The 12,617-nt window shown below is 45.4% G+C and overlaps 1 protein-coding gene across 1 annotated transcript; it reads right to left on the bottom strand.

The window, feature by feature from the left end:
• Positions 1-806: 806 nt before the first annotated feature.
• Positions 807-12,132, bottom strand: LOC143843891 (protein NDNF-like). Its single transcript, XM_077350639.1, has 5 exons — positions 12,000-12,132; positions 11,796-11,909; positions 6,988-7,180; positions 5,973-6,106; positions 807-3,388 (listed from the first exon to the last, which is right to left on the bottom strand). The coding sequence occupies exons 3-5, from the start codon at positions 7,173-7,175 to the stop codon at positions 2,037-2,039; spliced, it is 1,674 nt and encodes a 557-aa protein (XP_077206754.1). The 5' UTR covers positions 7,176-7,180; positions 11,796-11,909; positions 12,000-12,132; the 3' UTR covers positions 807-2,036.
• Positions 12,133-12,617: the final 485 nt, after the last annotated feature.

Here is a 12,617-nt window from a genome sequence, read left to right as displayed (position 1 = left end):
AAGGGTTTTTGATGGAGGTGGTGATCGCCAAGAGCTGGACACAACTGAATGGCTAACAATAACAACATCAAGGGTTTTAATTGTTTTTCCTGACATTCTCTACTAAGACTAATGACTAGGGACAGCCCACTCGGAAAGCAAGACAGTCTTTCAACAAGTCCATGTAGGATGTAGCTTTCGTTGCTTGATGAGAAAATCTGGAGAGATGTCTGTCGAAGGAAATTAAATATGTCGATGGCTGAAGTGACAGACATTTCCCTCACCTGCTGTTTGTAATGTTTGCAGCATGTTATTTATTTATTTATTTATTTATTTGATTTCTATACCGCCCTTCCATAAGGCTCAGGGCGGTTTACAAAAAACATGGGGGATACATGGAACGAATCAGGACATAGATTAGTTAGATTATTAGGGGTGATAAAAGAGAAAAGAATAGTGTGAAGTTTGTGGCTCTGGGGTCTTATCCAAATGAGATGGGGGCCAAGTTATCCCTCAGTGAGTACAGACAATTACTGTTGAAGGAAAGTGAACTTGCTACTGGGTCAGCTCCTTTGCGTTGGCCTCTGAATGTGTTCTGAAAGGGCAAGAAGGCAGAGAATGTATCTTTGACCATTGATTTCTCATGACATAACAATTCTGATGGTGGGTTCTGGAGTCTTCTAAACCAAGCTGGAGGAAAAATGGGAAGCAACTTTGGACGCCACAAAGGGCCTTGGAAGTTAAGTTTGCTCTGGATCCAAAACGTGTGTTATTAAATACGGTACCAAATAATATGAAAATAAATAATGAGCTTGTTAAAAACATGGTAACAGTTGCTAGGATCCTTTATGCAGCAAGATGGAAAAAAGTATTCTCACCAGACATTACGGATGGGTTAAACAAACAGATGGAATATGGGATATTGGCAAAAGTTACATATTGGATGCACAATAAATCAACATCAGAATTCAGAGGAAAATGGAGTCCAATATTAAATTATATTGGCCAGTAAAAACTGAGATGAAAAGAAATAATTGATTTTTAGACTGTATATGTTAACTCGGGGGTGGGGGTTAATGCAAACCCTGGAAGAATTCAGTATATGGTGTTATGATATAGGGTGATGTAAAAAAAAAAAAAACAACAACCAGATGTGTATTGTCAAGTTCCAGCTTTGAGCTTCTATTCTTCAAGCAGTAGTTCTGTAATGCGTGATATGTAGCATTTTTCGCTTTTCTGAATGAAAAATGTCTTAGAAGCAACAGCAACTAAGGGCCTTGAACATCCTCCCCCATTCTGGGCCCTACATGGGTGGCTCTGCTGGGATTCAGTTCAGGTGAAGTGATGGGTTTCAGGAATAATCTAAATTACTTCCTTCTTTCAACCCAGAGGCAGGAGTAGGAGTTCCAAAGCGGTTTACAAGCAACTTTCCCTTCCAATCCTCACAGTGGACACTCTGTGAGGCAGGTGGGGCTGAGAGAGCTCCAAGAGAACTTCTCTAAGAGAACTGTGACTGGCCCAAGGTCACCCATTAGGCTTCATGTGGGGGAGGAGTGGGGAATCAAACCTGTCTGTCCAGATTAGAGTCCACTGCTTTTAACCACTGCCTCCTGCTGGAGTAGCAAGGCAGAGTTTAGTGGGTCATGTTTGGAATCTAGTCACATTTCTTCTAGAATTTGACATCATTAACTGGGATGTGCAGCACAGGGGGGGGGAACTGTTGAATGTTCTTTGAAGCAGCATCTTAAAAATATGCGCTTGTCATCTAAATTATTTTCCCCTTCTTTGTTTGATATCCTGCAGGCAGTGAGATGACTCCTTTGATTCCGGAGGTATAAAGTGCTTTTAGTATGACTCCAAATCGGCAATCCAAAATTAGAGGGGAAAGGTCACAGGGGAAAGTCTACTTTCCTAGACTAAGATTCCTTCCTCTCAAATCCTGTAACTTCAATGTTCTTTGTCTGGCCTGGAACATTTGGAAGGATATAGGCCATAAAGGTTCTTTAGCTTATGCCATGACATTCCTTCAACCTTGTTGTTCCTTTTTGGAAGAACCTTCAACATTTCTTCCGGGTCTTGACAACTCTGCTGTAATACCTGACCGGAATCCCAGAGGAGCCTATGAGGTAAACATCAAACAAGTAGACAGTTCCAGCCTTAAGCCCCCGGATGGTTTCCGTGGTTACTGCTCGCCGTAGATTGAAATCATGGAAGTATTTGCACAGCACCTTGTTGCTTTTGTGCCTGGATTCTGGCCCCAAGCACCTGTCCGCATTCCTCGTTTCCACCCAGACTTGGTCCTCCTCAATCTGTTTCTTGTAGACGCAATATTTGCTCATTTGCTGTGTTCCAAGCCAAGCAATAGTGACCGAGTCACAGGTTCGCAGTTTGCTGAAAGACTTGATTTTTAAACTCTCAGGGAGGACTGGGAAGAAGGGTTTGTGGAAGGGAGAAGAAACCTGAACCTTCACAGATGCATTTGAAGGTTCAGTGGAGCCCAGGCTCAGCAAGTATGTATCTCCCAGTCTTCCCTTCAGCGTGAAATGTCTCAGTCCAGCGAAGCTCTCTGACATCAGCACTTTCCCGTCCCTGGAGATTTCAAGCCGAACTTGGCCACTGCAAGACTGAAAGGCAAACTGGACGTCCTTGTGCCCCGCCCGGTACCGCAAGCTGTAGAGTTTTTGTTTCCGGCCATCCAGGATGAGATGAATCACCTTCCCATCTTTCAACTCCGTGATTTTGGGCTCAGGTTCTTCCAGCGTCCTGGCGAAGGTTCCAGTATAGGCGGCGCTGGCGTTGGTGAGGAAGTTGACCACAAAGACATCGAAATAATACTGGGTGCTGGGAGTCAGGTTGGGCACCGTGTAGGTGTTCTTGGTGCCCACACATATCTGCCTCACCTCCCCACTGCTAGCTTTGCTGATGATGCTCAGTTCACCATTGGACAAGATCATCACTTGCTGGGAGTTCAGGGAATACGGAGACAGAGATAGGGCTAATGCTGGTGGTGACTTCACAACAGATGATCTGATTGCTGTCTCAGCTGCACACAGACTCTTGTAATTGTGTTTTTCATTCATTAGGAGGCAGTACTGGACATTTTCTTGGTACCGCAGTACTGTGGGACTGTGTTTCCATGCAAGAGTGACCGTGGCGTGGTCGACACCAATGACATCTATGCGTGGATCTGATGGGAGTTCTGGATACAGGTGGTCAGAAGTGGTGTCTGTTGTAAGATACACCGTAATATGGGTGTCTCTTTCAGTGGATAAGAATTCAAGCATATAGACAGTGGAATAGTAAGACATCCCCATGTAGGTCTCCACAGAATTGCCTTTGTAACTGAAAAGAGTGGATTCTATTTTTGTGGTCTTCTGAAACTTTAGGGCATCTTGACTGTCATAGCCACCTGTTAGGGAAGTGGAAACATGTAAAATGTCAAAGGCATGCTTGTGTATGTGTGTGTGTGAGAGAGATAATTTGTTGGACTCTAAGCCAGGCTTTCTCTGTCATGGTTTCATGAAATCCTGGGGTTTCTTGGTGGCCCTTGAAAGGTTTCTTGAATTGGTGGGAGTTAATTAATTTTTCATATAATTTTAATTAAAAAAAAAACATGTGTTGGGTGAGATGACCATATATGGTCATGTTGACCTGCCTCCCCAATGGCCAGTAAAGAACCTGGAGGGGTGGGAAAGGGAGGGATCCCAGGTGGGCTTTTACACAACTATGCTTCCCAACCACATTCTGCATGATCGTGCCTCTTCTGGGGTTTCTCAAAGCCTGAGGAATATTTCAGGGGGTTCTCACAGTACAAAAGTTGAGAAAGGCTGCTCTAAGCAATGGGTTGTTGGATCAAAGAAATCTGTTCTGTTAGATGCTGGCATCTCCGTCTGGGTCAGGGAAGGGCACATTGAATTAGAGAAAGGTACTACCACTGAGCCTCTTGTGGCGCAGAGTGGTAAGGCAGCAGAAATGTTGTCTGAAAGATCTGCCCATGAGGTTGGGAGTTCAATCCCAGCAGCCAGCTCAAGGTCGACTCAGCCTTCCATCCTTCCAAGGTCGGTAAAATGAGGGGGGTAAACGGTAATGACTGGGGAAGGCACTGGCAAACCACCCCGTATTGAGTCTGCCATGAAAACACTAGAGGGTGTCACCCCAAGGGTCAGACATGTCTTGGTGCTTGCATAGGGGATACCTTTACCTTTACCTTACTACCACTAATGGAACAGATCCATGGGAACTTGTGGCTTGGTAGTACAAATAAGACAGGCAGAGGGAACGCATGGCATTGAAACATGAGGGTCTGCGAGCTCATATATCCAGGATCACACCCTGCCTGATTCTCTTATGTTACACTGCTACCCTCTCTCTTTGGGTCAATATACTACAAGCAAAGCCTATTTAGGAAGTATGGTGAGTGGGGATGCAGGTGGCAGGAGAGTCTGACAAGTTAATCGTATTAAAGATTCCACTAAAAGAATGTGATAGCTTATCGGAGGAATCACTTACTGTGCTTAAGGTCCAGACTGGCAACTAGTGGGAAACCAGGGTAGGGGAGGCTATCAGCGATGGTGATGTCTAGGAAAACCTGAAAGTGACACAATACCTCTCTAGGAACTGCCTAAAGCTGTATGGTAAAACCATAACTTTTTGGTAAATCCTAGAGAGGACAGGTGTTACTTCTAGATTTCCACTGGAAGTGACATCAATCCTCTCTAGGAATCATCTAGAAATTCTGATGATTCTTAAAGTGTAATATCACTGTCATGTTTCCCAGAAGTGGCTACATTATTGCTTATGGCCATTAAAAAGTATTTCTACTGTCCTCTGCAGGCAACCCAAGAAATCTCCCATCATCAGGGGAAACATGGCAACCCCATTTAACCCCCTCACCACCACCACAATGTGGTTGATAGCACAGTCAGAGTGGTGTAGGGTTTAAGTCTGTCAGAATAGTATCTGGAAGACCTGGATTCAAATCCTCTCTTGTGCCATGGAAGCTTACTGGGTGGCCTAGAGCCAATCATACTCTCTCAGCCTAACCGACCTCACATGATTGTTGCAGGGATAAAATGGAGAAGAACGATCTAAGCTGCATTGAGTTTCCACTGGGGAGGGATGAGGGCTATACATAAATTAGTTATCAATCCACCTAACAGTATTAGGATACTGCTCTGTATAATGAGGGCTTGTCCTGTTCACATGACATAACTATCCCAGGGTCCTTTTCTGCTTCCTAAATTAAGCGGGTACTAGACATCTTGAAAATCAATCAGTACTTGTTGTTATTGTTGTTATGTGCGAAGTCGTGTCCGACCCATCGCGACCCCATGGACAATGATCCTCCAGGCCTTCCTGTCCTCTACCATTCCCCGGAGTCCATGGAGTCCAATCAGTACTATGGAATGACAATACTTGTGCTCCAAGGAGGTCAGGGTAATACACAGTTCTCCTGCCTCAATCTTATTTCCCAATAAATGTGTAAGGTACGTTTGGCTGAGAGTGAACAACTGGCCTGAGGTTATCCAGTGAGCTTCATGGCAGACTCAACCTGAGTCTTCTTCATCTTAATCTGACATTCCAACTGCTATGCCACCCTGATTGTTTAATCCCTAGGGCAACAACCAGTGGACGAACCCAATTTAGCCACGGAATTGACCTGGTTCATGCCCTTTGAACATTTCCCATACTTTTGTCTGGTTCGGTTCAGGGTCCAGGCTGTTTAAACCTAGCAGAGGAGTAGGGCAGTCCATTTGTCAGCTGTTAGGTTCAATGATTATTTCAGGGGTCCATTTGGCTTCCCCTTGCTTGAAAGGGGTGGGGAGAGAAACAGGCCGGTTTGAATTGAAAGTTCATTCCAGGACTTTTGACTCCATTCAGTTGAACCCCAAAACAAACCAGAATTTTCTGATTAGTTCCCATCCCTAGTTGCTACTGTAGAAATCTCCAGGCACATTACTTTTTCTGACCATGACCCTTTATGTCTCTCTTACCATGTGCTGATTTTCCAAGGTGGTTTGGTGACATCTTATGGATCCATATGCTCCATTCAATGGGGACATCACAGGGGGTCACTGTCACTGTGAAAGGTGAAGAAGTTCTGCCTTCCTCCGAAACAAAATAGTACCTGGAAGTAGAGAACCAGACCAACTGAAGATCACTGCAGCCCTATAGCAGGGCACCAAGCAATTAAGAGAAGACACAATAAAAAGAATAATTCAGTAAAAACAGTAGCTGCTTTATTGCTTCGGCAATAAAACATGACAGCAATATACAAATTGCCAATTAAAAATGGCAAAGAGCCTTTGGGAGGTGACTTGTGGGAGAAATGGTGGGCACGAGGGGGAAGAACCAGGAAGTGCCCCAGGCAAGGACTCCATGCCCTTGCACATGCCTTTGTATCTGCAGCAGCAAGGAGGTCAAGTCAGGGAATAACACCTGTGTGCAGGTGACCTCAACTATCAGTGTTCAGATGTTATCTCTGCTAGGAACCCATGGCAGTCATGCTTTCTGTGCCTCAAAACTGTAAGGGTCACCATCAACAATGCTTGTTTATTTTTAAAACCCTGCCCTAACTCCAGGGAGTTTGGCTCACAGGGAGCTTTCTTACTCCATTTTATTCTTGCTACAACCCTGAGTTCAAGTCCAGGAGCACTTTTAAGACCAACAGTGTTTAGTTCTCAGCATAAGCTTTCATGGACATGGGTAGAAGACCAACCAACAGAGAGCAGTTTTCAGTATGAGACCAACAAAGCTTTCTTCTGGGCATAAGCTTTCATGTTTATACACATTGAATTTCTTGGATGAATTTGGGCTGCACTCTGTCGGTCTAACCTACATAATAAGGTTCAGGCAAGAATGAAATAGTGGAGAGAAGAATGTTGTAGGTAATTTTGGGTACCCCACCAGGGAGAAAAGCTGGGTATGGATGAAGTAATTAAGTAAACCTTGAAAATTGTGGGAGTAATTCCAAAGGGAGTAAAGAAAGCACTTAAGAGGTACTCTTACCTTTTGGGTATATCCTTCAAGAGGTGGATCGTGGTCTCCTTTCCATCAGCAAGAATAACTGTGTGATAGAACTTGAGGAGGTCACTCTTGAAACCTTGCTGTAGACTGTTGGCCAACTCCAGGAGAAGAGAGGAGCACATGAGCCCAAGAAGCCAGGAGAGCAGCCAAGAATTGAGTCGAGACATCATTGGTTCTACGAGCCAGGGAGAGAAATACATAGTGTTTTAAATGGATTGCTAATAAGCAACTGTAGGAGCACAAGAGTCCGAGACACCCATCAAAAGCTATTAGAGTTTAATGTCACAGCTGGATCCCAGTCTCCCTGCACCCGTATCAGTTTCTCATCAGTAGGGCATCTGCCTACAGTAGGGGTCAGGGGCTGGTCCACTGAGGGCTGGTCCAGGTCCTGAGTGGCACAATCGAGAGACAAAGGCTGAAAAGGGAAGTGGATGAACACCATCTGCGGTAATGGGACCTGATTGGAAGCCATTTTGGACATAGTTCACTTGAGTTCTTGTTGCTTTACAAAGCTGGCGACATGGGAGAGGGTCTCTTCAGTCATGGCATCAAAACTCTGCAACTCTCTCCCCAGGGAGATTTGTCTACCCCAGGGGAAGTCAAACTGCAGACCTCCAGAGGTCCATGGACTACAATTCCCATGAGCCCCTGCCAGCAAATGTTTGACTACCCCTGGTCTGTTGCCATCTTCCACCATGGGTGAAGTCTCTTTTGTTTTCTTTGGCATCTCCTCAATGATCCCTCTTCCCTAACCAATGTTTTGATTGCTATTTATATGTTTATCCATATTTTAACTCTGTTTTAAATTTGCTTTAATGATGTGTGTTGGGTGTGTGTGTTGAATTTAATGCTTTTAAAATGTGAAGAAAAAAAAGGTAGGGCATAATCCGTTTTTGTGGGAGCACATCTATTCTACTCTAGTTTTACAAGGAGGAGGAGGAGGAGACAGAACAACACCATGGATTACTCCCCTGAGCCATCCTCACCCATGCAGACTGGATATCAAGCACTATAGGAGGACTGGCCAAACTGTGGCTCTCCATGGACTACAATTCCCATGAGCCCCATTGGAATTGTACTACATGGACACTTGGAAAGCCACCGTTTGGCCACCCATGCTCTATAGCCTAAGGCAGGGGTAGTCAAACTGCGGCCCTCCAGATGGCCATGGACTACAATTCCCAGAAGCCCCTGCCAGCGAATGCTGGCAGGGGCTTCTGGGAATTGTAGTCCGTGGACATCTGGAGGGCCGCAGTTTGACTACCCCTGGCCTAAGGTGTGAATTGCACCTTGGAGAAGCTGGTTTGACACTTCAATATAAATGGAAGTCTTTTTTTACATTATGGCTACTCAATATGAAGCCAGTGTGGAGTTACCAGGTCCACTTGTCCGGGCAGGGGTCCCGCAATTTCCATATGTGCCTCCCCCCCAACTCACCCCAAACTATTTCCAGCCCCGGAAGAATGTCACTTTTTAATACAACATGCTGATGTCACTCCAAAGTGACATTGGCACACTGGTCATTGAGTAGTGACACGGGTTTTAAGGCAAAGCTCTCTAGTATGAAGCAAATTCTACCACAGAGTTTTGCTCAAATGCCAGAGCATTTCCCCTCGACATCTCCAACATGCCAAAAGCACTTCTGGGTGATGTCAGTATTTCAGAAAGTTCCTGGAAAGTCCCCTGTCCCTGCTGGCAGTGCTGATGCATCTGGCAGTGCGTGAGAGAGGTGGAGTTGAGTTGCACATCACCAGTGATGACATGGACAGTAGCCAATAGGTAATGATACTTAGCAAGTCTATTACGCTTTCAGCTGTTTGAAGCCAATCATACCTTCTTATGTTTACAGCATTCTGTAAAGCCTGGGTTATTAACACCACATTTATATAAAAGTCTGAAAGCATGCGGGGGCTTGCCCATGTGCTATACTAACTAGAGCAGGGGTCCCCAGCCCTTCTGAGTCTGTGGGTCCCTTTGGAATTCTGAAACAGGGTGGTGATCCCAACCACAAAATGGCTGCCACAGGAGGCCAAACCACTCGCAAAATGTGAGAGAGCAAGGTTATGCCTTAGTCTAATAGCAATTCTTTGACATTTGAGTCAGAACCTCTGCTTAACAAGATGTTTAGATTCTGCACAGCCAACTGAAGTGATGCTGGGCAAAGCCCCATCCCATTTCTCAAGGTGATTGGAGGGCACAAGAAGAAGAAGGAGAGTGCAATTGCCTTCCTTTCCTCTCCCCACCACAGACATCCTGGGAGGTAGGTGGAGCGGAAAGAGCTCTGAGAAAACTTTTCTGTAAGAACAGCTCTAACAGGACTGTGAGATGCCCAAGGCCACCCAGTTGGCTGCATGTGGAGGAGTGGGGAATCAAACTCACCTTGCCAGATTTGAGGTCGTTGCTCTTAACCTCTACACCAAGCTGGCTATGGGTGGAAGTATTGATTGTTGCCATGGCACCCAGAGGAACCACATTGGGGAACCCCTAGGCTAGAATGTCATACTCAGGCTTGAACCCCCCCCCCCCCCACAGCTACCGCCCTGCAGGTCAGGGCAATCTTGCTGCCCTGGCTGCCGTGTGAGAGCACACATCCGGGGCAGACAGGGTGAAGTGGGCCAAATGTTCCCTCATGAGGAACTGGGAAGAGGTGCTGCAACCTGTCCCAACCCCAAAACCAGTCAGTAGCACAGCGCAATGGCTCGCATGAGGTAAATGTCACTCTCAGCCTACCTCCGAGGGTTGTTGTGAGGGTCAAATGGAGGAGAGGAAAATGAAGTAAGCTGCTTTGGATTTCCACACGGGGGAGAAAGATGGGGTATAAATGAAGTCAATAAATTTCCGGATGCCACCTAGGAAGCACCTCAGCCGCACCTCAGCTGAAGTATGGCTGCCGCACCTCATACTCCACGTTCTGTCCTGGGGCAGGTAAAAGTCCCGCAGTCCTGGGCAAAAGGTGTCAGGAGCACATGCCCAAACAAATGACCCTCCCCCCCACACACACACCTTGCCAGCTACCTGGAGAGTGAGCCTTGTTGAAAGGGACAGAATAAACTCTCATGGAGCTCACATGACAACTATGATCTGCACTGGGTGTCATCCAGGACCATTCCTATAATGCAGGGGTGGCCAAACTGTGGCTCTCCCGATGTCCATGGACTACCATTACCATTAGCCTCTGCCAGCATGTTGCCAGCAGGGTCTCATGGGAAGTGTAGTCCATGGACATTGGAAAAGCCAGTTTGGCCACCCCTGCTATAAAGGGGTGGAAACGGCCTCAAATTACTTGTAGCTCTTTGGTCTGTGTAAAATGTCTCAGGGAATCCCTCTGGACTGAAACTGAAGAAGTTAATAGCAAAGGCTGCAATATGAACCCCAAAACACAGGGCAACTCAGTTTCTTAACCCCTGGCCCATGCTTGCTTCCAGCTACATCTCTCCTCCTTGAGAGCATCTTCAAACCAAATAGCTCCAACTCGGCTGAAGGGAAGAACTCCATGTTCTATTGCAGGGTGGCCGACCCTTGCTTGGGAGACCTCTGTGAGTCCAGCACTCCACAGAAGGGAGGGAGTGTCAGAGGAGATCCAAAACAGCACCGTCTGTTTCCAGAGCCTCCATTTTCTCTGGGGGGACTGAGCTCTGTTGTCTGGAGTTCTGTTATAAGGCCCAGGTCCCTCCAGGAGATGGGCTGCCGTATATTGCTGTCAGAATCCCAGGGAGATGTATCATCTCTGAGACAGAAACATTTCCTGGAGGGAAGTCATTTTGATCCCATAGACCCAAATGACAGAGATTGTACCATACGATGCAACAGCAGTGGCCCCTTTGGAAAGATCAACAGATCAAGTGTCTCACAGGACAGAAGCGCAGAATAAGGATCGGAGTGGGAAGTCGGGACACTGACCAGGAGGCAGCAGAACCGAGAATTGGTAGGCAGGGGGTGCTCTTAGAACATCCAGGGAAGACACCCCTTTAAACCAGCCCATAATAACAAACAGTAATGCAATGGGCAAATCTGATTAACAAACAGCTACGAGAGACAGTAAAACTGGAAACAGAAAGACAAGGAACAAAGAAAGCAGGAATTTGTTGGTGCATTTAAAAAAACGAGAGAGAGCATTAAAACATAGCACCTTATTATAGATACTTTCATTTTAAGGAAAGAAGAGGAGCTGATTCACATTTCTCCCCCAGGGTCTGTGCTTTGAATCTCTGTACTCCACGTACAATTCTAACCTGCACAAGCAATCTATCATATTTGTGATTACATTTCATCAAGAGATCAACCTTGACGTGAAAGAGTATTTTGATGCCCTTTGTGCTGAAAATGCCACGAGTCTCTCTCATCTGAATTAATAAGTGGATTATAATATATATATATATCTTCAACTAGAAAATGGTCCTGCATTTGAATTGCCTACATTAAACCTCTGGCATTGGTATTCTCGCTTTATACTGAAATATGCTGTCTCTTTTGCAGCTCCTTCTTGGTGGCTGGATCTTATCAACACAACAGAAACGCTTGAACTTCTACACGGATGTGAACATTTCACACACTTCCTGTGATTCAAAAAGGAAACAGTAGTCATGTAAAAGGCTCTGTGGCGAAGAAAGACAGATACAAAGGGCTTATCCCAAATAGAAGATGGATTCTTCAGGATTAAATAAACAATATATACCAATTCTAACAAAAAGAAATGAGGGACTGGGGGAGGAGGAGGAGGAGGAGGCATTTCCTTACCTTTGGACAGAGGGTACCTATGTAGAAATCCAAAATGAAACACATCAACTCACATTTTTTGTGATCTTTGCTGGCAGATGGAAATCGAAATTGGGAGCCCATTTAATAGGATTCAACTGATATTTCCATATGTTTCAAGTCGAAGGCTTCTGTAGAATGCTTTAAACCTTATAAGCAGAGAGAGAGAGAAGAAGAAGAAGAAGGAAAAGTTCTCATATTCTTTAAACCTATACAAAACCAGATGATCCCTTTCCTACCTTCCGTGAGGGGGAAGTATACAACTTGGCTATTTTCCCTCTGAGAGCAAGGTTTTAATCCTCACAGAAGGTATTAGGCAGGCAGCTCGGCTGGAAGGGAACACCCTGCCCCACTGGTGGCTGCTCAGAGAGTGGGTCTCCAACAGAAATGCAAAGGAGGGTCTGTGTGTGGGGTGGAGTGCGTGAGTGTGTGTGTGTGTGTGTGCTCATTTAACCCTTTTGTGGTCCTCATCAGCCAAGAGCTTGGCTATCTAGCTGCATGCATATTGATGTAAACAGGGTGGCCTCACTCTGTCTCCATCCCGATCCTTCGTTAGAAATAAAACTAAGCCAAGGTGCCAGTTATGAATATGAGGATATAGGATTTAAAAAAAAGATGTAGTATTTAAAAAAAATTAGGACTCTACCAAGCCAGTTGTAACATTTGTGGAACAAACACATGACAGAGAGTGAGTTGGAAACAATAGAAGTCCATCAGAGGAGTCACCCCGTGATTCAGGGCAGTTAATGAACGTCCATACATAAATTATGTACTTTCAGGAATACACAAGGGATTGTTAGACTGGCCTTGCTTTATACTGAAATCACATTCATCGTACTAATTGACTTTTATTTGTT

Source organism: Paroedura picta, chromosome 8, assembly GCF_049243985.1.
Source record: "Paroedura picta isolate Pp20150507F chromosome 8, Ppicta_v3.0, whole genome shotgun sequence".
Lineage (NCBI taxonomy): Eukaryota > Metazoa > Chordata > Lepidosauria > Squamata > Gekkonidae > Paroedura > Paroedura picta.
The sequence above is the reverse complement of the archived record's forward strand: the minus strand, read 5'-3'. Positions and strand labels throughout refer to the sequence as shown.

Coding starts and splice junctions, on each gene's coding strand:
- LOC143843891 (XM_077350639.1), bottom strand. CDS start 7,175: ATGATGTCTCGACTCAATTCTTGGCTGCTCTCCTGGCTTCTTGGGCTC. Junction 6,107..6,987: donor TTGAAGGATATACCCAAAAG/GTAAGAGTACCT, acceptor CTCTACTTCCAG/GTACTATTTTGTTTCGGAGG. Junction 3,389..5,972: donor CCTTGGAAAATCAGCACATG/GTAAGAGAGACA, acceptor CTTCCCTAACAG/GTGGCTATGACAGTCAAGAT.